This window comes from Topomyia yanbarensis, chromosome 1 (genome assembly GCF_030247195.1).
Source record: "Topomyia yanbarensis strain Yona2022 chromosome 1, ASM3024719v1, whole genome shotgun sequence".
In the NCBI taxonomy this organism is placed as follows: domain Eukaryota; kingdom Metazoa; phylum Arthropoda; class Insecta; order Diptera; family Culicidae; genus Topomyia; species Topomyia yanbarensis.
The window spans coordinates 140123674-140148631 of NC_080670.1; the positions used below are offsets into that span (position 1 = coordinate 140123674).

At 37.3% G+C, this 24958-nt stretch overlaps 1 protein-coding gene across 1 annotated transcript in view; it reads left to right on the plus strand.

The window, feature by feature from the left end:
• Positions 1–954: 954 nt before the first annotated feature.
• LOC131695386 (antigen 5 like allergen Cul n 1-like) overlaps positions 955–24958 on the plus strand; it is an 83397-nt gene continuing 59393 nt past the window's right edge. The window contains exons 1-2 of the mRNA XM_058983901.1: positions 955–1013; positions 1058–1152. Coding sequence (XP_058839884.1) covers positions 1089–1152 — 64 coding nt within the window. The 5' untranslated portion in view covers positions 955–1013; positions 1058–1088. The remainder of the gene's footprint in view (positions 1014–1057; positions 1153–24958) is intronic.

Sequence of the window (24958 nt, forward strand, 5' to 3'; positions counted from 1 at the left end):
GAACTGAGTCAAATGGGATATGACACTCGGCCCTCCGGGCCGGGATTAGGTTGACGTTTTTCAGAGTGATTGCATAACCTTTCTATATGAGAAAGGCAAAAATGTGCAAAATCCAAAAAAGTGAATCTTCGTCAAAATTTTTTCGTGTTTGCATTAAAAATTTCGACGTTTTATGCACCTTGAATACATTTAGCATCAAAAATAAAAATTCTATTTTTAATTTTTCCTATAGTTTTTATGAGAAATTTCTGTGTAGCCGCACTCTGAAACCCGTAATTCCGGAACCAGAATTCCGATCGATCCAAAATTCAATAGCAGCCGATGGGAAGGTTGCACCTTTCATTTGAGACTAAGTTTGGCAAATCAGGCAAATCGGTCCACCCATCTCTGAGAAAAATGAGTGACATTATTTGACACATACGCACATACATACACACACACATACACACACACACACATACACACATACACACACATACATACACACATACACACACATACAGACTTTTTCCGATCTCGACGAACTGAGTCGAATGGGATATGACACTCGGCCCTCCGGGCCGGGATTAGGTTGACGTTTTTCAGAGTGATTGCATAACCTTTCTATATGAGAAAGGCAAAAACGAAATTTTAATGAGATACTGACAAAATTTCGACGCTCCGTTATGCAACTGGACGCACATAATCATTAATAAAAGTTTCGTGAGTTAATAATAAGGTTATTTTACATTTCCTGTGTTGTAATTCTTCGAAAGACAATCTCACAATATCATATTACCATTTAAAAGTGATCCCATATACGAGATATAGAGAGTGCGGCATCTCTCCTGACGCGGCATCTCTCCTGAAATTACCCTATCGATTTGAGTAGAATTGATTCAACTTTTGAGTGAAAAGCAATTGAGTAAAAAAAAATATTGGTGCACGTAGTACGTCAGCAAAAAATTGAAAAATATTCAAATGTTGATTTAACAGCAAAACAACCGACGGGGAGACATTCAGAGAACTAAACAGTAAGTATTGTTATTTAAAAATAACATATTTTATTATTTTGCAGATCCATTAGCACGGCATCCTATTTACAGGACATGAAAGTGGAAAAAGGACTTCGGAATAGATTTGTAAGCATCGTATTAACACCTAGAGAAGCAGGTAAGTGGAATTTGAAATACTGATAAATGCGCTTGTTACTGTTATTTAAAAAAATACGGAACTATCATGTTTCATATTTCGTATTTGCGTAAAAAGTGCTCAAATTTGACATTTTCTTCCCTCAAGCGAAGAAAACTCACATATGTGCACTTTTTATTAAATTAACCCTAGAACGTTGCACTTGCGTTTTCCACACTAGAACCTTGCACTGGGGTATAAATGTACTCCACGTTTTGATCGCAATTTTCGCAGGTAAAAATGCAAACAAAAGAAATGTGCAGTACATCATTTTCTTCGTTTTTTAATTGCGAAAACAGCTGTGTAAGTGAAAGTACGGAATCGATTGAATCAATGATACATAAATTGGTTTGAACAAAACAAAAACGCTTTTAAACCACCTAACGGTGCGATGATGCATTTCTTATAACTCTTATCGCTTTCTTCGGGTATCGATTGAGAATATTTAGAATTTGATGCTTCACAATATTTTTGATAACACATACTACATGGGATAGTGGCAGGACTCATAGAATCTCTCAAATTAGCATAGGACAATATCAGTGCAAGAAATCTCAAAGGTTAATTTTATGGAAAAACGGAAAAAGGGCCCATAAAATAGAAATACAAACAAATTATTGCTAATGCTCCGTTAATAACATATATAAATTCTTCAATCAATGCATTGTTTAGGGAAAACTGAATTTTCCTAAAGGGGTCAAAAATTCGAACAACAAATTTTTGAATGAATTTGAAATTCATACTCAATAGTGTTTACTCAAATTCCCAACGCGGCTGAGAACTAAGCACTGAAATTTCAGCTCTTGATATCTCGCTACCTCCGAAGTGCATGCATGCATACTTCAAACTTTACTTCGATATCGACTTTTTCTAAAAATGACTTCCCAGTAGAATCTTTGATCTGAATTATTATCCCTAATCATAATGCTAAAGAACAAATAAAAAAATCTCGAAACCCGTTAGGGAACATCATGATCATTACTGGAATTTTCTTTTTCACGAAACTTTTCAACAACCTTCCGTCACTTCTATTAAAAGTTTTCAAATACTTTATAATTTACATAATCTTATTAGGAACAGTTTAAGAAGCTTTGGTAATATTGTGTAGGAAAAGCTGCAAATTTATGAATTTTCTTTATCTGCAGCATATAAACCATTAAGTGTACCAATTAATTTATGATACCCTTTTAACATAAACTATCGCACGAATGGGAACGGTTTCGCCAAAATTTGGGAGAAGTCGATAAAATAACCCCTTGAAAACTACCTAAAAATGGTGTAGCTCGATGCAATTTAAAGAAAATATCCGCAGAAATGGGATGACCCTTTTACTGTGAATAATAAATACAGTACAGACAGTAAAGTAAGACGTTTTTATCACCTCCATGGTGTATTTTAGGCTGACAAAATGGGGACATTGACTAAATCGCGACATTTTTCTTCATAATAAACTGAAGCTGTTAAAATATTCTTCCCTTCCCTTGATGTAGTCTAATAACTATTTCTGATTATTTAGCGCTTTTAGCGCAAAAATTAAAAAAAATGTTTTTTTATTTGTGCATATTTGCATCTTTAAGATAAGGAAAACCTGGTCAAGAAAGGATTTACTCAAATTCAGCCATGTTTGTCTGCTCGAGCACATCAAACATATTTTCATATGAGGCTGATAAAATCGGGGGCTGATCAAATCGGGTCTTCAATGTATTATAGTAGATAGGTAGTATTCGAAGAAGTTTCTTGTGGACGAGTGTAGAACGACTTTGTTTCTAACTTACTTGGAGTCAGCGGCGTAGTCAGAAATGCGGTTTGTTGGGGATTTGGTGAAAATCTAACTTACTGTACGAATGGTATAATCACGAAACCGCCATCTTTGAAGTTTTAAAATTATGGAGAATCAGTTTTTCAAAAAATTGTAACAGAGTTCCTGCCTTTAGCGAATTTGTTGAGACTTTCATTTAAAACAACTATATATCGAGTTATAAAATGGTATTTACGAAATGTTTCTTAATCTAGTTTTTTTCTAAAATAACTTTCTATTATGAGCTTCACAAACTCAAGCTTTGGATAAAATGTAAATTTGATCGTTTATAATCAATAGAAGAGGTTTATCATAAACAGTAAAATCATAATAATTTAATTTAAAATTAAATAGAAATAGCCTATAATATGTTAATACCTTGAATTCATGTCTTCAACAAAGTGGTTTGTAATAGCACTCCCCAAAATTTTTGCTAAAGACATTAAGTCTGGAACTAAATTTGTTTGAAGAGTAAATTCTCCATAAATACTTCTAGGAGGATATAACGCCAAAATTATTTTATCAAATGATGTGCTGTTTAACGTTTGTAAAATTCATCGAAGATACCAAACCTGCGAAATTGGCGGAACGGAAAACGCCATTTTTCCAAATCGTCGCTGTTGTGCTATCTTATGACAAGCGCCATTTAGCACATTTCGAGAAAAACGATTTTTAAAGTTTGAGATTGAATATCTTGAAGACAATTGATGCTTCTATCTATTCTGCATTAATCTCTCAAATATTACGAAGATCGGTTGACTATGTTGCGAGTTTTTACTATGAATGTAAACAAAAGTCGCACTCACACGTGTCATAGGCGTGTATTGATGACAAAAATTGTATGACGTGTTATAATCGTGCATAGACAATTTTCCATAGAAAAAAAATCATCAATTTTTAACTTTTATTCATATCTTTGCGTTCATATGGTCGGTGAAATGCATTTTAAAGGAAATGAGTCAGGGAATCTAGAAAAAATTGTTATTTTTGGTTACAGTGTTGCCAAACATCCTTTATTTCCAATTTAAAACTAAAACTGTGTTTTTCTCACAACTCGTGTAATTTTCTTTTGAAAATATCTAACTCAGTTTACCCCAAAATGGCGTTTGTCATAAGATAGCACAACAGCGACGAAATGTCCCCTACTTTTGGAAGGTTGTTTTCTCGTTGATAATTCTATAACGTTTTCGTCTCAACTCGACGTATTCCCAAAATAAAAACATTTTCTGAAAATGTTACTATGTTTTAATTGCCGCAAGGTTCTACTGTATCGATTTTGTTGGCTATTTTCGGCAAATTTGAGACTAAGAGAAACGAAAGCAATGAAATTGAAAGACGGATAGGTATTCTAGAGCGAATCAGTTATAAACTTAGAACGGAAAACTAGAACTAGCCGGCCGCCGGCGTCGGCGGTAAAACATGATGATGAGTTATGTTCTACCATAGACCATGCGGTAGACTTGGGTGAAACGCCCAACTCCTACTCTGCAGAAGGCAAAGAATTCTTCACATTTCCTTTCGATCATGCCCATATGAGCCTGCCTAGTTCTAGTTTTCCGTTCTAAGTTTATAACTGATTCGCTCTAGAATACCTATCCGTCTTTCAATTTCATTGCTTTCGTTTCTCTTAGTCTGAAATTTGCCGAAAATAGCCAACAAAATCGATACAATTTTCTGAAAATGTTGGAAGTTACGCAATTTTTCGGTGAGCAGATCTAAGTTTCATAGACATTAAAGCAATTCCAGTTTCGCTTCCTATTAAAAAAGACCCTAATCCATATTACAGTACACCCCTTCAAAACTGAACGCAATATGATAGGAAATTATGATTATGATTATGATTGATTTCAGAACTCTGGAATGAGTTTCTATTGGATTTTTTTTCAGCAAATATTTGATGAGTTCGAATCGAGATGCCGAAGGAGGCGGTTCAGATTTTGTTTGGCTCTTGTGCATGGTGATGTGGCTGGGTGGCGTACCTCTAGCCTCAGTTGGTACTCTGAGTGTGTGATTACGGCGGAACTGAGTTGCATACGACTAGTATGGGAGGTTAATCTTTTGCCTTGGTGGATTAGCGTTGAGTCTGCGCTAGTGTTTAGTGACATCGTCGATCGGAGAAATTACCACTAGAAAAGTTTCACGATATTGAAAATCGAATTCCTTCATGTGTAGCAAAAGTGTTGATTGTGGAAGAATAGTGAAGAAAATAATATGATAATGTGTGTGCACTACTAAATTCCGTTTGGTGTAAATACCACTACAACTACAAGGCATATGTGTTGTCATGGGAATGGCATTGTGTGTCGTGCTATGGCATCGTTCATGTATTCGGGTGAGAAATTTCCAATAGGACTTTTATATAATGCCAAATATATCTCGACAAACATATGATTGCGGGCCGACTGTCGGAATTCACTTTGAATGGGGATTCCGGACGAGCCGCTGCTCGCTAATCGCAGATATTAAAAGTAAACAAAAGAGAAAAGTTTTCTCTTTCATAAACTGATGGGAACTGTATTCAAGCAGTAATATGCTTGTTTCGTTTTTGGATCGGAGTCGCTCTAAGTTCGCTCGGAGCTGTCATTTTTATATGGATTTTGTAAATATTAGAACAGACCTAGAGCGACTCCGGTCTGGAAACGGGATCGGCAATGGTTTCTCCGGGATTCCCCTTCGGGGGGAGTTTTGGCGGATGGCTTTTACGTAGCTTGTCGAGATATGATTTAATTACTTCAGTGCGGGTAGGACAGGTTTCAACAAAATCTAATGCGTCAAGGCACCGTCACGCGCACAACCTCGATGGAATATACACTGGAGTTCAATTTGTTCTGATTGAGATAATCATGATGGGCCTAATTTCGATGCTTATTATTAACGTTTTTGTTGATATTGGATTACATCATAGGGGCAATGCGAGTAACAACTACACTATGCATAATCATCATTTTCTAAAAAATTTCAGCCAATATTACTATGTTCTCCACGTAGCAAGCTTCTCTTAAATATTTCTCAACAAATCATGCTTTGTTAGTTCGGAGTTGGAAGATGGTTCGGAGTTGTTTGTTGGAAAATAGTTCGGAGGACTTCTATAGTTTTTTTATACATGCATACAAGTTTTTAAAGCATCATTTTAAAAGCACCAAACACTGGTCAGTAGCGGAGTGGCACGACACGGCCGGTCTCTTTATGCTCACATTTAATTGGCAAATTGGTTTCTTGTCGTTCTTCTTGTCTCTAGTATTGTTTCTATTTCTAGTGGTAGGCTGAGAAATAAAACACGCGTGTGTCGTCGGTTGTATGTCCGACATACAGGGTCGCTCGGTTCAGACACATCGGTTATACTTATTTTATACCTCGCAGGATGCACTCCGGTTAGCATAACGACGCGTGCGATTATTGTTATATTAACTATATTACGAAGACTCTAACTACATGGTTCCTACCATAAAAAAACTCATGAGTCAGAAAAAATAGTCGCTTTTCGTTGTATTCTACAGTTCTTTGAATGTCGTGTATAGAAACAAGGTGAAAGCTCACGTTGCGTTATACAATTAATAGCTCTTCAGGATCGGTCATAGATCGAGGACCCATATTCTGTACAGCGCTGCAGCGATGGCTTCTCATCTGGCGCTGTTAAACGCGTATGGGTATATATGTATATGTGCAAATATGTGTGTGTGCAAATATATGTGTGTGAATGTGTGCATGAGTGCGTATGTATGCATGTATACATGCGTCTTTTCATATGTATGTTTTTAGGCATGCACACATGTGTGTATACATACACTGGATATTTGAAAGTAGTTCGCGATCGGTGGTCCGACGAAACTTTGCCTTAGAGGTTGGAGGTAGGTTCAGCCCGCGGTGGCTATAACTCGATATGAGGATAGACTAAGTTGTGGTTTTATTTGAAAGTGCACATTAAAAATACTCTAGACTTGTGTTCCTACTACCCAATTCTCAAACGAATATTTATAGCAGACTAGCTCGCGCTTTTAGCAATACTCCTACGGCCGGCTGTTTGGAGTTCAAATTGCTGTAGTTTAGGGAAAAACTAAATCACTCTTGATGGCCGGCTATCCAGAGTTTAAATACAACAAAAATCATAACTAAATATCTTTTTGCTCTGAGTATACGTGTACTCGGAGATCAACCATCCCACCGCATAAAACATATTCATTTTGTGGTCGTATTGCCTGCTTGTGGCGAATCCTAGACCTGTACCTGTCCTTCAATCCAACTCCGTAATATCTATGGAAGCGTCGCTGAGTCGGGGGCCTTCCTTAAGTAGGTATTACATCAACATTTCCTACCCTATCCTAAGTATCGGTGAAGATGGTCGTGGCCGGCAATAACGATTCTCATGCTATTGGTTTACTGAACTCATAAGAGATAAAGTTCATTCCCGATCATTTATCTCACAAGCAAGATGAGTTGAGCTACCTATAGGCAACATGATAACCGTTAGTATGCAATCTACGAATAGCACCGTGCTTCGCAACGCAACGCAACGCAACGCAACGATTTTTTTTTCGGCAAATATTTGATATTGATGTTATTAGACAACTGTGAGATCAAGGCCAATAGACCAGTTACCGATCAGGATAGCATTCCCACAATTTTTCAAAGGTCCTCATGGCGTTTCAAACAATAGGTTATCAATGTACTGATCAGATAATTATCATTTTAATATTGAATTAAATTAGTCAGCATCAATAAGTTTTTAACTCCAATCCACTTTTTTGGGGGAGGGGGTGTGGTGAAACACTGCACACTGCTTGGAGTTATTCATTTCGTTTTTCATTTTCCGAGTATGTTTCAGATCGATCCGATGGTTGTAAGTCAGAAGGTTTGCGCAATAGAAAATTTTTGCACCGACAAATGATCAAGGTCCATCTAGACAACTTGGAATGGTTCGATGGTTATTCTAGCGATTATAGATAGAAAAATTAAATACGAAATTCGTGTTATCGAAATAATATTTGGCTCATTTAAATGGATTATTACTATATTGAATAATAAATAGGCGACAAAGGGTAATCCATAAACAACAAGCAATAACTTTAAAAGTATTCGAAATATGCATTTGATGTCTTCAGTAAAGTTGTTTGTAAAAGTAAGAGCTACAAATTTGCTGAAGGCATTATTTCAATACAATCACTTCCAAGAAAATTTATGAAAATATCTCACTCTTAGGGGGATTAATCAATACAATCACAATACCAAAAGAAAGCGCATATTATATGCTTTAAATTCTCTGAAGATACTATTGACCTAAAATTATCCGTTTTGGTGCAAATAATACATTGAATGTTTTTGATCTTATTTCTGGCTATGGGAAATGATTAAAATCTTTCGTCCGCATTTAATGATAAATATCTCTTTTGATAATAGTCCGATTTCGACAATCTGTATTTCTTTCGAAAGGTATTCGTATAAGCTTTCTAAAAATATATAAATTGTTTAGTTACGTCAATTTCGGCAGCAAATTTCAAAAAACTGCAAGCAACGCGATTTTTGCGCCTTCAAACATTCATATCTTGGAAACTAAACATCAGAATGAAAAACCATTTAAAAGTGTTCTGTCTGGGTGATAGGCCTTCAATTTAAAATTGGCTTGGGTAAGATCGGTTCAGCCATTACTGAGAAACACGAATGAGAGTTTCTCCGTCACACACACACAGGTTGTTCCAAATCGTCGAGCTGAGTCGATTGGTATATAAGACTCGGCCCTCAAGGCCTCGGAAAAAATCTTGAAAGTTTGTGCGAGTTCTATACATTTCTTTTCTAAGAAATGTAAAAAAAGTGAAAAATCGCGATTTTGACTTTTCACAAAAATTACTATAACTTTGCGAATTTTCAACCGATTCAAGAAAATCAAATGTTTCTAAAAGTTGAAAGAAATGGTATAAAATGGAATTTCGATATTTTTGAAAAAGTGCAATTATTTGGAAGAGTGAAAGTTTAAAAATCGCAATTGGAAAATACCAAGAAATGGGGTGGAAATTGAAATGAAAAAAATACATTGGTAACACGCAACGTTACTGTTACATCAGTTACTGTGCGCATATTATACTTGCGAGCCATTGTTTTGAAAAACTATAAAAAATACGATTTTTTTCTACTTCGTAATTAAATTATATTAATTGAATAAATGATTAAAAACGATTTTATAATGCAAATTTTTTCTAACGTAGTAAAACAACCAGTATTTAAACTGGTATTGTCATGAGTCACATTTCCACTGACATCACAAAACCTGACGAAACACTAACGACAACCGTACACTGGGGTACAAATATACCCCACGCCAACTTTGACACCTGCTTCCACGAAGGCTAAGCAAACTGGCTATACCACCTTTTCCTACTCTTACTAGGAACTCCAAATTGAAATATAGTTAGGGTCCCAGGTCGAAAAATGCCGAATTATCGTCTTCACACGGCTCCAAAGAAGGCCTGGGTTACATTTGTACCCCAGTGCAACGTTCTAGGGTTAAGGCGCTGGTCGCTCATGTGGGACATAATATATCTAAGCAGGCGTTGACTTTAATGCGCGATCGCATCAGCAGTTCATCACCTGACATTAGAAGTCAGACCACCGTCGAGGTAAGTTGTGGAGTAAACTGGTTCCCCGCGTTGGGTGATTCCCTGTAAGTATCTAAAGTTCACATTGGCGACTGTGAAAGGTGTGCTGTCGTTAAATCGACTACACGGGAAAATATCAATCACGAGAATTACCCAACTCGAGAAAAAACTATTAAAACGTGATCAATTGAGCTAACAAGTATTCAAAGCTCGTGTGCTACGTAGTGGCTACAACTGTGGAAAAAATATCCTTTTGGTTCTTAGTTCAACTATTACCTGCAAGAAAAAAATCTAACGTGAGTTGGAATGACCATTCACAGCGCATATTGCGTATTTTTTCCACCTGAAAACCGGACTGAAATAAACGTTGCCATGAGAACAACGCGTGTATTGTTATTCAGCTGGAGTGAAACGCCCATTCGCTGCTGCTTTGCTAGGCACCGACAAATCAAAATGATCGTCAGCGACAAAAAGTATGGTGTGGTTCGAGACGACCGCCAGCGAGAAAACCCTGGCGTTGTACGGGACAACCGCCTGCGAAGAAAAGCACGGCGTGATTCGGGACGACCACCTGCGAGGAAAAACTGGCGTTGCTCGAGACGACCGTCAGCGAAGAAAAGCATGGCGTGATTCGGGATGACCACCTGTGAGAAAAACTGGCGTTGCTCGAGACGACCGTCAGCGAAGAAAAGCTTGGTGTGATTCGGGACGACCACCTGCAAGAAAAAACGCGTTGCTGGAAACAACCGTCCGCGAGGAAAAGCATGGCGTCGCTCGAGACGACCGTCAGCAAGTTAAAACATGGCGTGGTTCAAAACGACTGCCGACGAAGAAACTGGCGTTGTACGGGACGACCGCCTGCAAGAAAATCCGGACGATACTGAAGATTCACCACCAGCTAAAAGGGAAACCGTCTAGCGTGTTTCGGAACGAGCTCCTCTAAGAAAAATGTTATTTTCCCCATAGTTACCATGGCAACGCATGCTTGACTACTTGATTGGCACTATTTTTTTAAATCCAAATGAATGACCAGCCATCAAGAAACAACAACGAAAGATATTTTGGAAGTTTTTTTATTGTTCTCAAATTATAGAATTTGAGAACAGATATCAGTATGTCGGATAGAGGACTTATCTGGGCGGAAGAATCCCGCGAGAGTGATTACGAATCGAATGATAGTGATGCAGATAGCGATAATAATCAGTCGTCGACATGATCGTAAGTGCGGTATAGACAAACCGTTATCCTAGTATCTAACGAACTTCTTATTACTCATAGTTGTACTGTGTAAGAATTCGATTCAGAGCAAATGGACGCTGACAGTGAGGATGTTCCTCCAGCCCATGCTATTTCTCCCAGTACAAGCGAGAGAATGGAACGACTGGAAGAGACTTTAGCGGAAATGCCAAGCGTAGAACGTCATGATAGCGAGGCGGATCGCAGCTGGAACACCACCAGCCCTGTGCCACCGCAAATAGGAATCGCAAATTCAACCAGATTGAATCGAAGCCATGACAACGAAATTACGGGCAATACTAACGCCAAGAGAACGGATACAAATGAACGACTCAATCGTCTCGAGAAGGCGTAGACTGAACTGGTAGAAGCCCTGAACCCGAAACACCAGCGCCCTACTTTAAATAGCGATGCTGATGAAAGCTGGAACTACGCTCGTGAAACGAAATCCAGTGCAATACAAGAATACGAGATGGCTTCGTCGCTATGCAATGCACGAGATCCAATTCGTCGTGAACAACTGCTGTACATTTCCATGGGCGAGCAGTTGCAGAGTATAGTTCAAGCAGCCAAGCTTAGGCCAAGTCTCAAGGATCCAAATTGTTATTTGATTCTTGTCAGTAACATAGAAAATTATCTACGGTCCATGACCGACACGGCTGAGGAACACGAAGCCTTTTCTGGCATGCAGCAAGAAAAGAATGAAACTGCTGTCTCGTTTCACGCACGATTGATGGGGAAAGTAAGATTGTGCGGATACAGTCCATCAGATCAGGAACGATTCGTTCGAACACAAATGCTCAAAGGAATGGCTAATTTGATTGTTCAGTCAGCAACGCGCGACGAGGCATATAAAGCTGAATCTGTCTTGCAAGACAGTACAAATATCGCAGAGATCGATAGTGATCGAGTTTCATCCGCCACCGGCACCAATCGCAAACGACCAAAGCTTGAAGAAGGCAACGGTTCACAAGTAAAACGATACTGCACTGAAGGGCATCGTCGCGAAGGACGCAGAAGTCGATGTTTCAGGTGCAATCGTCCAGCGCACAGAAACACGCCATGTCCTGCCATCAAACGTAATTATAATACATGCGGGATACAAGGCCATTTTAGCTACTTGCCGAAAGAAGCGCGTAGATCAAGTTCAGGAGAATGATACTAAGTCGGGATGATTCGATGAAAAAGAAAAGGCAAAGGTATGAATGCTTGTAATGACAATAAAGAAAATTTTGATGAATAGTAATTTGTACCTTATTTCTTTTGGTTGTTCATACTTGAATTCTTCCAGCAAGTAAATGCTCTTTCGCTAGGTGATGTGCTTGTTGACTGCAGTTTGGTTTCGTCAAGCGCTATCAAGTTTTTGATTGACTCCGGATCAGATTAAGTATTATAGGAGGAACTGACTGGAATCGGCTTAAAAAAGAATATCGGATGGGAATTGCAAGTCTTGAACCGATCCAAACAACGAGATATCAAGATTTGAGAGCTTACGCATCACCGCAACCAATGGTAGTCACATCCGTTTTCAGAGCCAGCATAAAAGCAGTCGAAATGCAGAAACCGTCTACGACTGCAGAGTTTCTGGTTGTAGATAAGGGACGTCGATCACTTCTTGGAAGATCAACGGCAAATGATATGCAATTATTATTAGTCGGTTCCACGGTAAACAGTTGCGAACACTCGGACGCGATCAAATTATTTCCGGAGATGCCTAATGTTAAAGTCAAGTTCAGCATTGATAGAAGTATTCCGCCAGTGAGAAATGCGTACTACAATGTTCCGGCAGCGTATCGTCAAGGAGCAAAGCAACGCCCACAAGACATGGAATCACGGGGCATTATCGAAAAAGACGGAAAAGCGCCGGAGTGGATTAGTAGCATGTCGGCAGTTGCAAAGGGGAAAAACGACTTTCAGTTGGTTGTAAACATGCGTGCACCGAATAAGGCCATTTAGCGTGAGTACTTTAGACTCCCCCTAATCGACGAGATGAAGGTCAAACTACATGGAGCTAAGTATTTCTCAAAATTAGATTTGACTAGTGCCTTCTACCATCTTGAATTAGGCAATGAATCACGTGAGCTTACAACATTCCTTTCTGAGAGTGGCATGTACCGCTTCACCAGGCTAATGTTTGGTGTCAATTGCGCCCCCGAAATCTTTCAGAGGGGAATGAGTAGAATTTTGAAGGATGTAGAAAATATTATATTTACATTGACGATTTTCTAGTATTTGCTAAAACCCTAGCGGAACTTCACAACACTGTTGCACGGGTTTTGCAAATTCTACGAGAAAACAATTTAACGCTAAATATGCGAATTTGATAAAACAAGCATCGACTTTTTGGGTCATGCACTGGACCAACACGGCTTTCATATTGATGATGGTAAGATAAAAGATGTGAAGAAATTTCGGCAACCCGCTACGGCATCGGAACTGCGAAGTTTTCTCGGTCCAGCGTCCTTCATCAGCCCTTACATCGAGCAGTTCGCTGACATTACGAGTCCTCTGTGGGCTGTCGCCACAACGACTTCATGGAAATGGGGCTCAGAGCAAGCAAAAGCCTATGAACTTACCAACGACAAGATCATTCACTGCACTACCGCACTGGGTTATTTTTCGTAAAATGACAAAACAGTGCTCTACAGTGATGCCTCTCCTGTTGCACTCAGAGCTGTACTTGTTTAGGAAAGCACAGACCAGACACCTCGTATAATAAGCTTCGCTTCTAAGGCCCTAACAGCAACGGAGAAGAAATACGCACAAAATCAACGCGAAGCGCTCGGTGCAGTATGGGCAGTCGAAAGATTTTCATATTTTCTCCTCGGGAGAGATGTTACACTATGTACTGATGCGAAAGGAATAACGTTTATCCAAGATAGACAGCGGGAAGAATCAAAAAGGGCGTTGACCAGAGCTGACGGATGGGGGTTAAGACTTAGTCCATACAGTTATACTGTGGAATTTGTGCGAGGCAGAGATAATATTGCTGACCCTTCTTCTCGTCTCTACGATGGTATCGATAGTCTTTTCGATGAGACATGTAGTCCATGGGAAGTTGCGACGTTGGAAACAAATTCTGTGGGATTTTTGACCGAGCAAGAAATTAGGGATGCTACCGCAATCGATGACCAACTGAAACAGGTAACAAAAGCCCTAGAATCCGGTACTTGGTCAAAACAGCTTCAAAAGTACCAGCTAGTATCAAATGACCTATCAGTTCATGATGGCATCATTGTGAAAAACGGCTGCGCAGTTATACCCGAAAAACTCCGTCAAAAAACATTAGAAGTGTCACATGCAGGACATCCGCTTGCGGCTAAAATGATGAGCATATTAAGAGAACGTGTTTGGTGGCCAGGAATGCCAACCGATGCAGCTGGGTAAAGTCTTGCGAAACGTGTGCAACAAATGGCTGATCTGAAAAAAGATGGGTGGGTAATGTCTGCGACATAACCGGAGAGATGTAGAATACATAAGGAACACGTTCTTCAAATATGTTGATACTCATTGGAATCTTCGGACAAAAGGTGATTTGGGCGAGGAATATTTCAAATTATTCTTTACAAAAATGATGGTGGTCCTGAAAAGGACCGTTTTTGTTGGCGTTGTTGGCCTTGTTGAGGGAGATGGCTAACGATGAAATGAATTGTTAGCATGAGGAAGTCGCATAGTACTGGCCAATGGCAGAACAGATAATAATTCATTCCTGAAAATCAATTTTCGCAATAGCAATTTTTCTTTATTCATGTGAATTATACATACTTACAAATCTAATAGAAGATTCCTGGTCATATTTCTGATTCATTGGTACGAACATTATGTAATTTGGTTAAGTACAATGAAAGTTACAAACTTTCCAAACTCGACCTTCTGGTCCTTTCGAAATATTGAAATGGTGTATCTATATTAAACCGTTAGTCGTGGTCACAATAAAAAAAAGTTGGGTGGGTAATGTCTGTGACATAACCGGAGCGTCGTGACTTCAATTCGAGACGTTTAATTACGGCTGAACTTTATAAGCTTAGCTCGACTTTGAAATCCTGCACAATCTCACGAATCAGACGCTGGTAGGGCCATTTTGTTTGCTACTAGCACGGAGCTGCACAAAAAAATCATTTAATGCAGTTAGTTCACAGAGGCTGCCAAAAAGCTCGAATAGAAGCATGCGACTTCAACGTTTCTCTTAAACACATGCAATTGAAGCAACACTGATCACTAAAGGGATGGTGAGGGAACACGCACATTCGTTTTGGTTATACTGATAATAGCAGCAGAAAGGAATGAAAAAGCAGTGCACGAAACGAGCGAGAGGATAATTTAAATTTTTGTTCCGTGTGCAAGCTGCTTCTTTCCACACAACGTATTATGTTGCTTGTTGAAAATTTGTTACACATCTTAAAATGAAAGTTTCAGTTTAACTCTCACTAGAACACAATTGATTGGTCCTGAAAAGAACCGTTGCTTTTATTGTAATTTACGCCCATTCCCAGCGGACACTGTGAGCCAATTTGATTTCTTTTGCGAGAAAGTTACGTACTTGGCGCACTATTTTGTATCCTCAAACAAACCGACCAAGTAGGCATCACTGGCTTCATTACGGCTGAGTTTTGTAAGCGTAGCTCGACTTTGAAGTAATACACAACCTTTCGAACCAGACGCTGGAATGTTAGCCAGCGGATTAGTTGCTCTGTTGCCCTTTAGTTGGGGCGAAATACTAGCATGGCGACAGTTCCTGATCGGTAGTTGGTTGCGATGGGCCACCAGTAGCTGGGGCACTTTTTCGGACCGTCATCATTGCCAACTGCTTTTCTCCGGTGGACTGGCTGCTTGGTAGTGCTTGAACGAATACGAATGATGAGAAAAACCGACCGACCAATATTCATATATGAACACACGAGAAAGCACTACTATCGCTCTCTCGCTCGTTTTCGTGCCATTCCTGTGCTTTTCCTTTCCGTTCGGCTAGCATAACCAAAACGAATATTCTGTCTTTCCATCGCCTTCAATCTAGTGGCCAGTGCTAGCAAACTTGCATGTTCAGTTTTTCAATAACAACATTCCAACAATATTTTCAAAGAATGTTGCAGATTTGAAAAGAAGGAAGGAAAAGATTTTCACAAATTTAAATTCTTTTGTCTTATTTGTTAGCGCTGATACTGGCCATGGAATGGTGGGGGAACACGTACATTCGTTTTAGTTATGATGGTATTAGCAGCAGAAAGCAATGAAAAAGCAGTGCACGAAAACGAGCGAGAGAGGATAATTTAAATTCTCTTTCTTTCTTTCCACATATCGTATTTCTTATATAGCTTTCTGAAAATTATTTGTTATACACCATAAAATGTAAATTTCAGTTTAACTCTTATTAGAACACAATTAATTGGTCCTGTAAAGAACCGTTTATTGTTTTATTGCGGGAGCATAATTCAGACGCACTCCCCTCGGACACGGTGAGCCAGTTTAATGTATTTGGCCTGAAAGTTATGCGCTTGGCGCACTATTTTGCATCCTCGAACAAACCGACCAAGTAGGCATCGTTGGCTTCTCGGGGCATCATTACGACTGAGCTTTGTAAGCGTAGCTCGACTTTGCAGTCCTGTACAATCTCACGAACCAGACGCTGGAACGATAGCCTACAGATTAGTTACTCTGTTGCCCTTTAGTTGGGGCGAAATTCTTGCAGGGCGACAGTTCCTGATCGGTAGTTGGTTGCGATGGGTCACCAGTAGCTGGGGCACGTTTTCTGACCGTCGTCATTGCCAACTGCTTTCCTTCGGTGGACTGGCTGCTTGCTAGTACTTGAACGAATACGAATGATGAGAAAAACCGACCGACAGATATTTATATAATCGCGCTAATATGCACTACTATCGCTTTCTCGCTCGTTCTCGTGCCGTGCATGAGCCTTTCCTTTCCGTCCGGCTTCTAATGGCCTAACCAAAGGAATATGCCGTCTTTCCCCCACCAACTGCTCTCGTCAAGCAACCCAATACGAATAATCATAGGAACAAACATGTAGTGGACCTATATATAAACTTTTCATTATTTTATTGTTCGGTTGGTCCACCATATTGACGGCTCTGTGCGGGATGGGCTGAAAATTTTCACTTTTCCGAGTCGTTTTCGAAAGATTTTTCAAAACACAATTTTTGTTATTAGTGCATGTTATACATACTTCAAATTTTAATACACCATAGAGGAACATATTTTCAACAAATTGGCCTAAAAATCAAATCATTCTGTTAAGTATGATAAAAGTTATTAACGTTCAAAATATGACGCGGCGCCGCAGCCGATATTTTGAAACGGGACCCCTATATTGAAAGCTTAAATGTATTCTACATTAAAACCTACTCCAATGAAACGCATTTTCGCCCCAAAAACAGTGTGGGAAACAAATGCATTGGACTTCACCTGAAGTTCGGAGAAGTTTTGGCTTTAGTCATTGTGGATTATCGGTCGCGGTACCTAATTGCTCGGTCGGTGAAATCAACATGTTTTGAGCTACTTAGACGTGTCCTGGAGGAAATTTTCCAAAAAGAGGGCTTCCCAAAAAGCATCAAGACGGATAATGGGCCACCGTTCAACGGTGAAGCATATAGAAACGAAACTACTGCACAGAACGAGGGATAAACGCGATTTTTTCAACTCCTCTGTTTCCCCAGCAGAACGGTCTTGTAGAAAACTACATGAAACTAAGTAATAAGGCAATGGCAATGGCAATCCCAGTCGAGGTCGTTGAAATTTTTCAGAGGCCATCGAATCGGTTGCAGGCACGTTTCCAAACAATATTTCAAATGTCTGCCTGCCCACGACCATACTCGATTCGACTGCGGTCTTCTTGAGAAAAAAAAAGATAGATGGCACAACTACTAAACAATAAAACGATAGATGGCGCAGAAATGGAAACCAAACAGAATTTTTTTCAGATAGTGGGTAGAATGAACACGACACGAGATGACGATTTCCCCACGATCAAATGAAGATCTATATGGCGCTCAAGTGAGAACTGGAACCGTTGTCGGAATAGTTCGACCCACTTGGGAGCCCAAAAATTTGGTGCTAAACCCTAAACGTCTAGCGTTGGTCCACCAAAAAGAGATTATAACTACTAGAGGGGGCAAAGCGCTACTGTCTCCATGTATTCACGGACTGAAACATGGGGTCTCGCATGTAGCACATTGTAGTTATAATCTCTTTTGTCCACCATCATTTCTAAGAGAAGACTCAAAATTATTGTGCTGAATACTCCACCTGTTCTAAACGTGTTTTAAATTAAGCAACACGTAGAACGGACGCGCATACCAGTCTAGAATTTGAAAACAAAACGCTCTGCTGGGGATGTGATTGTTTTAGTTCCAGTTCAACTTTGAAACTCCCATATAAAAGAAATACTGCTGAACGTTTTTGGAATAGGAGTTTTCATCCCAGCCAGCCTGAAGGAAAATAATTTTAAGTCCAATAACGCTGAAGACATGACGCAATATGGATTTCAAACTATATTGAGACATTCACCGAAACGTACACGCCGCACAGTGGCTCAAAAGTGGCTGGCCAAAACCTCAAAAATTTATTTTTGAAATGTTGATATTTTATATTTTTTCTAAATTTCTCAAGTATTGAATGAAGTATATTCAAAATTTTATGATCATTGGATAAGAACACGATTTTTAACATGAGTTTAAACGTAACAAAGTCCGGACTTTTTAATGATTTTTATTTCCGAAACCACCACTGCTCTGTTTACTTCAAATGCATATTGCTCTTTTGATTTTGGTCCAATTTTAGCACATTTAGTTTCATTGTACAGAGGAATGAAAGAACTTGGTTAGTGAATAAAATACATTTGGTAAATTTGCATGGAACTATGACTTTTTAGTTTAAATATGTTTGAGGTGGTCAGATCAAAAATACTTTTTTCGCTAATATATTCTGTATGAATTTCGGAATCATTTCGGAGCGGTCACATAGTATACATTCTATGGGAAATAACCTCTTCTTTTCGAATATCATGATGTCGTTCTGCGCCCAGGTGCGCAAAAATTTTTAAGGAGATATTGAAGCTTTGTTGCTGGTATGGAGGCGCATGGTGTTTTGTTTAATGTAGTTAGACAATCTACAGTAAACCAACACGTTATACAATGGATTTAAAGTAGTGTTCTTCATTTTTTATGATATTGCTGACATTGGTGAACAGTAACGGAAAATCTATCGTGAAAATAATAGGGGATAGCTATAAGAAAGGTTCAATGACACTGTATGGAAAACTGCATTTAATATTTTACGACTTTTGATATCAAAAATGAGCTCAGCACCTCAAAATTAGCTTAAATTGTGATTTTCAGCCAAATTAGGTAACAATTGAGGTTTTGTTTGAAGATCCGCCACTGTGCGCCGCGCCAACTGCTTACTAAACGCCTCCCATTTTGATTTCAACGCAAGGACAATTTTTAAAACATAATTTGATTGATAAGTATAGCTCATTAAATCAATTTTATCAATTCTGTAATCTAAAAAGAATTTTTGAATTTTACTGAACGTGATGAATTTGGCACCCCTTGCATCTTGTATACTCAAATTGCACAAAACGTTGCATAACGCAGGGCTGATTTTTGGAACAACTTGTTTACTCATTCAGCCCTTCGTTATGAAAATTTGCAACATTATGACAGATTGGCTAAGCGCGGTGTTTAATGAAGCGCGGCCGTTCCTTTCGATCAGGAAAGGCCGTGTGGAATTTTGGGAAAATGCGCTAATATAAAACACCCGCTAGATATGCTGCAGTGGAGGACATGTTCTAGTTTTGAAATTTTCACTGTCAAATAGGGCTATCAAAATTAAGCAACAAGTAGAACAGCGACGTACACCAGTTTAAAATGTAAAACAAAGCTTTCGAATATACAGGTATGGCGAAGATTGCACTTTGGTATTCATAAGATGAATATTACATGAGTGGTGTGAGTGATCACAGAATAAATCGACTTGCTTTCGTCAAACCGTTAGTTCCGCTCCCATTGAATCGTGTGAACGCTATGACGTCGACCCGTTGTGCTTCAGGATTGTTTACATGTTTTTAGTTGCGAACACTAGTAAAACGTGTGGTATGCCACACCTATATATACAATATTGGGCCGGGATTGGGTTGCCGATTTTCTTAGTGATTGCATAACGTTTCTACATGAAAAGGGCAAAACCATTAAATTTAGGTAATATCTGTACTAAATCAATCAAACACATAGGCGGTCGGGTTTACCTCATCATTTTCTAAAACTGCAAAAATGAACTATTTCTTAAAAGGCTCGCTCTCAAATTTTTCCCCACCTTATACATATATAAAACTGATAATTTGTCCCACCTCACGTATAAAATTGAATATTTTAAAACTACAATTTGCGCTTACCAGCAGAAATCATTGAAACATTTTCGAATATCCATTTGAAACATGTTGAAGCCTAAACTACCCTAGTAACAATTGTGGTTTTGATAGTTTTATAGCCACTGATAAAACTTAGATTGCACTTGTAGCGTGCTATAAAACTTCAATTGTTACTTGGGTATAGCCCTAATCAAAATTACTTTCAGTTTCATTCAAGATAAGTACATTCCCACTCATGATCAATCTTTTTTAAAAAAGTAAAGTAAAATTCCAATTCTTAAATTATAAAACTGTTGATGTTCACCTAATACGCGTTTTCTATTTTTTTTTTTTCTATTGTTATGCCGAAATCTAGATACTGCAGAAAAATGAACAAGATCGTTTGAGCGACCGAAAATAAAAGTCGCAAAGTTAGAACATCCCACTGAGACGTCCAAAAAATTGTTTCAAAATCGTTCAACATGGGTCCAACGATGGACGTTTGTTGAACGTTTATTTGGACGTTGTCCAAATTCGTCCAACGAACGTCCTTTATTGGACAATTTTGAAACCAACCGTTTTTAGAGGGATGCTACGTAAAGCCCGCTTCAAATATATTCGAATATAAAAACCGGATATAAACTTCAAGTATAAAAATCGGGCCTTTTGTACCTTTAGTATAAAAACCGGAAAAAATGTATCCGTATATAAACATATATAAAACAAAGCAGTTTTTTAGCCGACTTTTAATCTTGAACATCACGATATACGGATGATCCTGAGAACGATTTGTTTATTATTAACCGGTTTTTATACTGGAGGATTATCCTTATCAAGTTTTACGGATGAAAATTAGTTAAACGATTCTAATGCTGCAGTATCTCAGTCCGATTTTTAAGCTTGAAGTTTATTTCCGATTTTTATATTCTAATATATCTTGAGCGTTTTTTCAAAACGTCATATCTGCAATGAGTTACTCTGTTTACTTTCTCTTTCGATTTTTACGGCGTCACTATAACACTTTTCACTTATTTTACAGTACAGATCGAAAGGCGGTGGTTTTAACTAGCATATTATGCAAAGAGTTGAGGGATAAATGTGAAAGTGATCGAATTATTAACAGAAGAGAAAGTAAACAAAGAGAGTAACTCATTGCAGATATGACGTTTTGAAAAAACGCTCAAGATATACGAAGCATTGCAACTTTTATTTTCGGTCGCTCATTTTATCGGCGATATTCGACTGAATGCGATGTTTTTCAATTCGAAATGTTGCCAGGTTTTCGCTGAATCTGAAAACAACGCTAGATGGTTAAACGGCGAAGGGTTAATAAAATAATAGATGGCACTGGAATACGTACCTAACTCTGCCTCCCATCTAGGATTAGAATTTGAACAGGGATAGATGGCACGCTAACGACGGTCAAATTATTATAGATGGCGCAGAAATGAGAATTGGGTAGAAACAGCGGTGGGTTGTTTCAATCTGTACCCACTGAGAAACCGAAAAATTTGATGCAAAATCATCCAAGGGCCATAAATAAATGACGTAGCATTTTGGGGGGTAGGGAGGATATACCAAATTTGTGACGAGGGGGAGGGTAGGTAGGGTAGGGCTACATTAGTTAGCTAATGTTGCTAACTAGTAGACTTAATTTGGAAGCTGAATTAAATTTTCACTTCGGATTCAACCAAACTAAATTTAGTATTTTAGATAAACGTATGCTTCTTAGAATCATTGGCAGCTGCAGGAATGTGAACTGAGAGAACTTCTCTTCATGCTCCCCTTGACATATAAAATTCAAAACAAATATATATTTGTCATCAAATGGGCTTATTTTGCACGCAATTTGCTATTATAATGAAAATGTTGATCGAAGTCTTCAAACATTTTGAAAGGAGATGTATTTAAAATAATTGAAAAACATATGTAATCTTTTTATCCAACGGCCGCTTTGCATGGGACGAGGGAAGGGGGTAGGTAAATGCTACGTTATTTACGAGGGGGAGGTTCCAATTTTGTGACCAAATGCTACGAGGAGGGAGGGAGGGGTAAAAAATTGTCAAAAAAAAGCTACGTCATTTGTGTACGGCCCCCAACACGATGAGCTGACAGACGATCAAATAATCGTGTGTTGAACGATCTGCTGGAGGCTACCCAACGTTGGGCCAATGACGACTGTTTGAACGATCGATTTTAGGATTTAGTCAAGCGCTGCCTACTAAGAACGGTTTTTAATCCTTTACCAATAATAATACTAATAATTCTCGGTAAGAAATGATTCTACCAAATATTGCAGAATTCTGAGAGATCGTCTAACTTTTTTTCATGGAATTGCTGTATATATATATATATATATATATATATATATATATATATATATATATATATATATATATATATATATATATATATATATATATATATATATATATATATATATATATATATATATATATATATATATATATATATATATATATATATATATATATATATATATATATATATATATATATATATATATATATATATATATATATATATATATATATATATATATATATATATATATATATATATATATATATATATATACATATATATATGTATATATATATATATATTGGTAAAGGATTAAAAACCGTTCTTAGTAGGCAGCGCTTGACTAAACCCTAAAATCGATCTTTCAAACAGTCGTCATTGGCCCAACGTTGGGTAGCCTCCAGCAGATCGTTCAACACACGATTATTTCATCGTCTGTCAGCTCATCGTGTTGCGGCCTTTGGATAAAAAGATTACATATGTTTTCCAATTATTTTAAATACATGTCCTTTCCCAAGTAACAATTGAGGTTTTATAGCACACTACAAGTGCAATCTAAGTTTTAAGAGAGACTTCAAGAGTGTCAGTCATAAAACCACAATTGATACTAGGGTTCAAAATGTTTGAAGACTTTGATCAACATTTTCATTATTATAGAAAATTGCGTGCAAAATAAGCCCATTTGAAGACAAATATATAATATATTTGTTTTGAATTTTATATGTCAAGGGGAGCATGAAGAGAAGTTCTCTCAGTTCACCATCCTGCAGCTGCCAATGATTCTAAGAAGCATACTTTATATATATATATATGTATATATATATATATATATATATATATATATATATATATATATATATATATATATATATATATATATATATATATATATATATATATATATATATATATATATATATATATATATATATATATATATATATATATATATATATATATATATATATATATATATATATATATATATATATATATATATATATATATATATATATATATATATATATATATATATATATATATATATATATATATATATATACAGCAATTCCATGGAAAAATGTTAGACGATCTCTCAGAATTCTACAATATTTGGTAGAATCATTTCTTACCGAGAATTATAAGATATATATTTTTTTATTTCATCTTTAGGGTGTCTTTTTCCACGTTAGACGGGTTCAAACAATCGTGATTTTTCAAAAGTTGATTTTTTTTTTAAATTCATAACTTTTGAACCACTGAACCGATTTTCATGGGTTATATGTCAAATGAAAGGTATTTAAATGTAGTTTAAGGAAATTTATTAACTTTAAAAAAATTATTGAGTTTTGTGCGAACAAAATACGCATTAAATGGTTTTTCTTGATTTTCACTGCGAGGGTCCTTAAGTACTCCATGCTAAAAATTGCCAGTAAACAATTGTTATCAAATTTATCTGTGTATTTTATTAGCACATTATTGAAAAATCTGTAAATATGGAATAAATACAAATTAACATCAAAATTATATCAAAATAAGATATTATATCATGGAAAAATATATATCTCTGTTTGCTATAAAATATAGCTGGATAGTTGTTAAAATGTCAAGTTTTTATACCAAGAAAATTTATCGGTTATATCTTATTATATCTCAGTCTATTTTGATATAAAGTATTTTTGTTGAGTCTTGGTTTGATATAATAATTATATCACACAGACGGATATTTATGATAGTTTATATCTAATTGAGGGCAGTAAATATATCTGAAAATATCAGAATTGTATCACAAAAATCCATTTTTTTTTCTTCTGTTTTTAATTAATAAATCAAATAATTTCTTGTGAAAGATATTTCTCATTAGTACAATTTGCATTTAATTTCGCTGTGTTACTAATTTTTTTATTGTTATTACCGTTGCAGCTACTTGTTAGAAGTTGTTCTAACTTAGAACTCGCAGTTAGTTCAGTGTACTTTTATAATTTGTTCATTTTTTATTCTGAGGCGTTCCTGTTTTGCGCTTTACATCCTTAGTATATTTAAAATGCTTATTCCTATTCTTTCGCATGTTCTTCTCTCTTATACTCTTCTTTAATAGTTTGCCTGCAAATTATATACGTGTTGCTTCCATTCCTCTTCAGTGTTTACAGAGTGCTGCTCTTGTGCTTGTCGTATGCCGAAACCAGTCTAATCAAATCTCTAAAGCTACTTGCTGCTTCTTGGGCCTGCAGCGGAACATTGTCTCTGTTGTGTTCTGTAATTAGCGAGAAACTTTACAAAACGTACATTCTCTTAAGTATTTACATTCCAACCTGACAAGACAGGACTACCAGTAATGCGATTTCAAGCCAGTACTTGGGAGGATTCATTTCTGATGGCATCATTATAGCTTCGTTTTACGTCTTGGAAAGATATAATTTTGTTGTTCTTACTGTGCTGAAAAGACAATGTGGTTGATATAAATATGATATCATTATTGACAAA